Source organism: Schistocerca cancellata, chromosome 5 (assembly GCF_023864275.1).
Source record: "Schistocerca cancellata isolate TAMUIC-IGC-003103 chromosome 5, iqSchCanc2.1, whole genome shotgun sequence".
Taxonomy (NCBI): Eukaryota; Metazoa; Arthropoda; class Insecta; order Orthoptera; family Acrididae; genus Schistocerca; species Schistocerca cancellata.
In genome coordinates this window covers 825,011,744-825,017,743 of record NC_064630.1, presented here as the reverse complement: position 1 = coordinate 825,017,743, position 6,000 = coordinate 825,011,744, and the positions used below count along the sequence as shown (strand labels likewise).

At 43.7% G+C, this 6,000-nt stretch overlaps 1 protein-coding gene across 1 annotated transcript in view; it reads right to left on the bottom strand.

The window, feature by feature from the left end:
• Nucleotides 1-1,690: 1,690 nt before the first annotated feature.
• LOC126188819 (uncharacterized) overlaps nt 1,691-6,000 on the bottom strand; it is a 156,398-nt gene continuing 152,088 nt past the window's right edge. Inside the window, exon 5 of the mRNA XM_049930432.1 lies at nt 1,691-1,885. Coding sequence (XP_049786389.1) covers nt 1,691-1,885 — 195 coding nt within the window. The remainder of the gene's footprint in view (nt 1,886-6,000) is intronic.

The window sequence follows — 6,000 nt, the reverse complement described above, 5'->3', positions numbered from 1 at the left end:
TGCCATCTTCAGTATTTGCAAAAGAGTATTCCAGTCAACATTATCAAAAGCTTTCTCTAAATCTAGAAATGCTAGAAACGTAGGTTTGCCTTCGCTTAACCTATCTTCTAAGATAAGTCGTAGGGTCAGTATTGCCTCGCGGGTTCCAATATTTCTACGCAATCCAAACTGATGTTTCCCGAGGTCGGCTGCTACCAGTTTTTCCATTCGTCTGTAAAGAATTCGTGTTAGTATTTTGCAGCCGTGACTTATTAAACTGATAGTTCGGTAATTTTCACACTTGTCGACACCTGATTCCTTTGGAATTCGAATTATATTCTTCTCGAAGTCTGAGAGTGTTTCTGCTGTCTCAAGTATCTTGCTCACCATATGGTAGAGTTTTGTCAGTGCTGGCTCTCCCAAGGCTGTCAGTAGTTCTAATGGGATGTTGTCTGCCCCTGGAGCCTTGTTTCGACTTAGGTATTTCAGTGCTCTGTCAAATTCTTCATTCAGTATCTAATCTCCTATTTCATCTTCATCTAGGTCCTCTTCCATTTCCATAATATTGTCCTCAAGTACATCGCCCTTGTATAGACCCTCTATATACTCCTTCCACCTTTCTGCTTTCCGTTCTTTGCTTAGGACTGGTTTTCCATCTTAGCTCTTTATATTCCTTCAGGTGGTTCCCTTTTTCTCTAAAGGTCTCTTTGATTTTCCTGTAGGCAGTATGTATCGTAGACCTATTGATATATGGTTCTACATACTTATATTTGTCCTATAGCCATCGCTGCTTAGCCATTTTCCACTTCCTGTCGATCTCAATTGTGACGTTTGTTTTCCTTTTTGCCTGCTTCATTTACCGCATTTTTATATTTTCTCTTTTCATCAGTTAAATTCAGTATCTCTTCTGTTACCCAAGAATTTCTACTAGCCTTCGTTTTTTTAACTACCTGATTCTCTGGTGCCTTCCCTATTTCATCTCTCAAAACTACCCATTCTTCTTCTGCTGTATTTCTTTCCCCTGTATTTGTCAATCACCGTAATGCTCTCTCTGAAACTCTCTACAGCCTCTGGTTCTTTCTGTTTATCCATGTCCCATCTCCTTAAATTCCTACTTTTTTGCAGTTTCTTCAGTTTTAGTCTACAGGTCATAACCAATAAATTGTGATCAGAGTGCACACCTGCGCCTGGAAATAAAATCTGGTTCCTAAATCTCTGTCATACCATTACATAATCTATTTAAACCTTTCGTTGTCTCCATGCCTCTTCCGCGCATACAGCACTCTTTCCTGATTCCTAAACCAAGTGTTAACTATAATTAAGTCACGTTCTGTGCAAAATTCTACCAGGCGGCTTCGTCTTTCGTTCCTTACCCCCAGTTCATATTCACCTACTACTTTTCCTTCTCTTGCTTTACCTACTATCCAATTCCAGTCACCCATGACTATTAAATTTTCATGTACCTTCAGTATCTGAATGATTTCTCTTATCGCGTCGTACATTTCTTCAATCCTTTCATCATCTACGGACCCAGTTGGCATATAAACTTGTGCTACTGTGGTATGTGCTACTGTGGCATGCAGCAGAGTAGGATTGAATAAATGGTCTCCAGCATGGACACGAAGCATTTCCGGACTTAAGTTCATCGGACCTTCTTTGTTCCGTATCCTCTCATCGACCAGCCCCCAGAGTTCGCACACGGTGGATAAAATCACCCTCTACTGGTCGCCGGCTGTGACGGAGAGAGGACGGACTCACTGGAGGCGGCGCAGGGCACGCCGGTGTAGGCGTGGGCGGCGTGGCGGCAGCGGTGGGCGCCGTGCGTGCAGAGCGCCGGCAGCAGGTTGTGGAGCTCGGCGCTCAGCTTCTCCAGCCGCCGCTCCGCCGAATCCAGCGCGCAGCTCGTCTGCCGGCACACACAACTACCAGTCGACCAGCACGGCGACACTAATAGGGCAAACGACACACACACTCTTTCGCATTTCCCGACCGACTGCCGGTCTGCTTGAGGCTCCATCCTATCCCCTACACACAGCTGACGTTCACAAACCCTCCCCACCCGCGTACCACAAAATTCAGAATACTGACAATACCGCCTTTCTTGCCACCTAGTCCCGTCCTTAATTCTTCCAAATGGTACCTCCATCTCAACTGTTTCATATCCTAATATAACTGATGGTACATTTCAGTGATTACTGCAAAAACCCAGGCGATACATCCATCTCGGATACCTTTGCCAAACAAAAAAAGCCTATCAATATACCGAAATAAAAAGATAAATACTTAGGAAAACCACTCGATCAAAAACTAACTAGAAATCTTCCAAAAGAAAGCCTACAATATTCTGAAACTAAAAACTGGCTAAAGATGCTTTGTAGACCCAAACACCATTCGTCTCCCCGTGGAAGGTCACTACAACCACAACTTTATCTATCCGCATACGGACCTCTGCTCCTCCCAAACTCCCTAGTGGTGCTGCCTCTGTATCACGGAGTCCCGGGTTCGATTCCCGTCCGGGTTTAAGGACTTTTCTCTGCCTAGAGACTGGCTGTTTGTGTTGTCTTTGTCATTTCATCATCATCATCATTTGTGACAGTGGCTACATTGGATTGTGAAAAAATTGGACCGTGTAAAAATTGGGACGTTGTATGGGTACTGATTACCACACAGTTGAGCGCCCCACAAACCATCATCATCATCATCATCATCATCATCATCCTAAACTCCACACCAGGTGCTTCAGTCCATAACCGCGCGACTGCTATGGTCTCAGGTTCGAATCCTGCCTCGGGCATGGATGTGTGTGATGTCCTTAGGTTAGTTATATTTATGTAGTTCTGAGTTCTAGGGACTGATGACCTCAGATGTTAAGTCTCATAGTGCTCAGAGCCATTTGAATCAAAGTCCACACTCCTTCTCATACCTAACTACTTTCTCCTTCCCATACGCAGTACTAGCTAATAAGAGTTCGACATCATGTCGCATACCTAGAACAACTTCGCCTATGCTTCTCGAAATCTTGAATCCCAACGCCACACTGTGGCCCTATCCACGAAAACCTGGGTTGCTGTGCTAGTATAGCAGCACAGTTCACTCGAAACACTTCACTTCCTTTCCCCAGGAGAAGTCTAACCAACTCTCTCCCAGGTCGTGACATGAGTGATGTGGCACACAGGACTCACATTTTGGACGAAGACGGGTCAAACCCGCACTTGGCGATTTCCTTAATCGTTTCAGGCAAATGCCAGGAGGGTTTCGTTGAAAGAGCACAGCTCACTTCCTTCACCATACTTCACCAATCCGATCAGACTGATGTGACCTTGCTGTTTGGTGTCCTCCCCAAATCAACCAACAAACCAACATGATCCCTAACGTCTATCATTCCTACCAATTGTAATCCACCCTACCTGTCCCACCCTCATTGGAGGCCCTAACTCATCCTCTTCCTGCCTAAGTGAACCCCTACACAACTAATTTTTACATCGCATATCAGTTTCATATAATATTCACTCTAGGTACCTTCCTTCTCCAAATACATTGTGATACAATTGCAACATTTCAAAACAACACGCTGCAATAAGCTGCACATCTATGATGTTACAACATTTTACAATTTCCATTTGAAGCCAATGTACCAAGAAAGATCTCACACAATATACGAGTAACATTAGATAAATTCGGCATCATACAAGATTTAACTGCCAAGAACATGACTGACAAGAACATCGAAATAATGTTTGATGAATGACAATGTGACTGAGAAGCTAGAAACATAGCACAGCGAGTACACACTTCTTTTCCAAATGTCAATTAAGTACTGCAATTAAATTATAGAAATCATTCCAAACGAAAAATACATATTTTTGACGATAAATTCTGATCAAAAGTATCCGGAAGGTTTACATAATATGGAAACTTACCACCAGATGTCACGAGAGACCAATATGAAAAGAGGCAGGCAGTATTATGTTGTCAGTACAGAAGCTGTGGCAACAGGACGTTGTGGTGAGGGGAGCTTAGTGACTGTGATCGTGGACTAGTCACTGGATGTCACCCGAGTGACAAATCCATTCTAACCATTATAAAGCTGCCTGGCTGTCGCTGGTGTCATTGTTAAGTGGAAAGGCGATGGAACAACGTCAGCTAAACGAAGACGAGACACTCCTAATGTACTGACAGACAGGGGACGATAGCACTGGAAAGGGCGATTGTAAAAATCGCATAAAATCGGCGAAAGAAATATTATCAGCAGTCCGACTAGCACAATGACTATGCGGAGAGGGTTAAAAGGAATGGGGTATAACGGGCGAGAGGTTCCTCATAAGCCACAGTTTTCTATGGTCAGTATTAGACGACGTTTGAGGTGGTACAGCACTGGACAGTGGATGACTGGAAACGAGTCATTTGGAGTTATGAAATACGCTATACAATGTGGCAACACTGAAGTGCAGAGGAGGTAATGTTGCAATGATGTGGTGTTCTTCATGATTAGGGTGTGGTCCCACTACTCCCCTTAAGAAAAAGCTAAATGCTGAAGAATATGGACACATTTACAGCATAGTGTCCGGCATACAGTAGAGGAACAGCTCATATACGATGAGTGTTTATATCAGCATTATAATACACCCTGTCATAAAGCAGCATCCAGGGCAATTTTTTGTGGACAATAACATCCCTCAAATGGACTGACCTGCCCAGAGCCGTGACTCGAACTAAATGGAACACCTTTGGAATGAGTTATAACATCGATTTCGTTCCACATCCTAGCGTCCAACATCAATACCTTCACTGGTTTTGGGTCATGGACTGACCTGCCCAGAGTCCTGACCCGAACTCGATGGAACCTTCTCTGGTTTCGGCCCTCTACAGACATTCAAACGCCTCAATCCGAGTGTCCCCAGCAGAGTTCAGGCTGTCATAAAGACAAAGTGTGCACACACTCCATATTAAAGTCCACTAATTGGTGACTGGATACTTTCGATTAGGTAGTGTATGCGGTCAACATTACGCGTGTTTATGTGTAATACATAATATTGGCACAATCTAATGCAACTGTGGATTGGTAGGCACGCATGAACGTACACTGTTTAAATGCGTTAAATATGGTGAATTAATACGCGAAGCGGACACAATATGGCAGGGTGTATGTCACATTCGGAATGAGGAATTCCAAAGCTAAATTAAACGAGTGTCAAAATACTTAATTAATGTCCAGCAGGCGAGTGAAGGCAGTAACTGTCAAAACAGTTCATTAGAGATGGAAAATCAGCAAGGTGGAGAAATATTAATAGGAGTTATGCCAAGATGAAGACATGGCCTCTCAGACATTACTGTGAAGTACCAACGGAAGAGCAGAGGCAAACAATTTGTAAGCTACCACATCTGTTTTGCTCTTCTCTGTTGATGGGTAAGCCTGCGAGCCGAACGTATAAGTGAAAAATTCTGCTCAACGGATTTTATAACGCTAATCTGTCGCCCTGACACTTATACGCTTTCCTGAAGGGTAAGCTTATCCTTTGCTCTATATGTGACGACAACTAGTCGTATGCAAATCTGGTTGGTTTCTAACCATATCCTCAGTATATGCTAGAATGTTCAGATGTGATGACCTACAAACATTGCCTCCACCAGGTGGTTGCAGACATGAAATACACAAATAAGGAGATAATAAAATGGCCAAGGAAAGTACTAGCTATGAAATGATACACTCAGTAGTGTTAACCCTAAGAAGCGTAAGGCGGTGGGAGGGGGGGGGGCGTGGTTCCTTGAATCCACAATTTTTTTATGTCCCCTGCTTTTGCCCAAGTAAAGCGATGTGGATGTTAGAAAAGATGAAGATAGCGCAGCTTCAGGCAGTGACCATCAGGATGTTATTGTGGCCAAGTCTGGAAGAAGGTACATAACCACACAGCCTAGAATTCCTTGGAGGTCTGTTGCCAATATAGAAAGAGAGCAGGCAGGAGTAACTCCAGCTGGTGTTTGCCATTCACCTGGAGAAGCCTTGAAGTTACTTCTTACGCC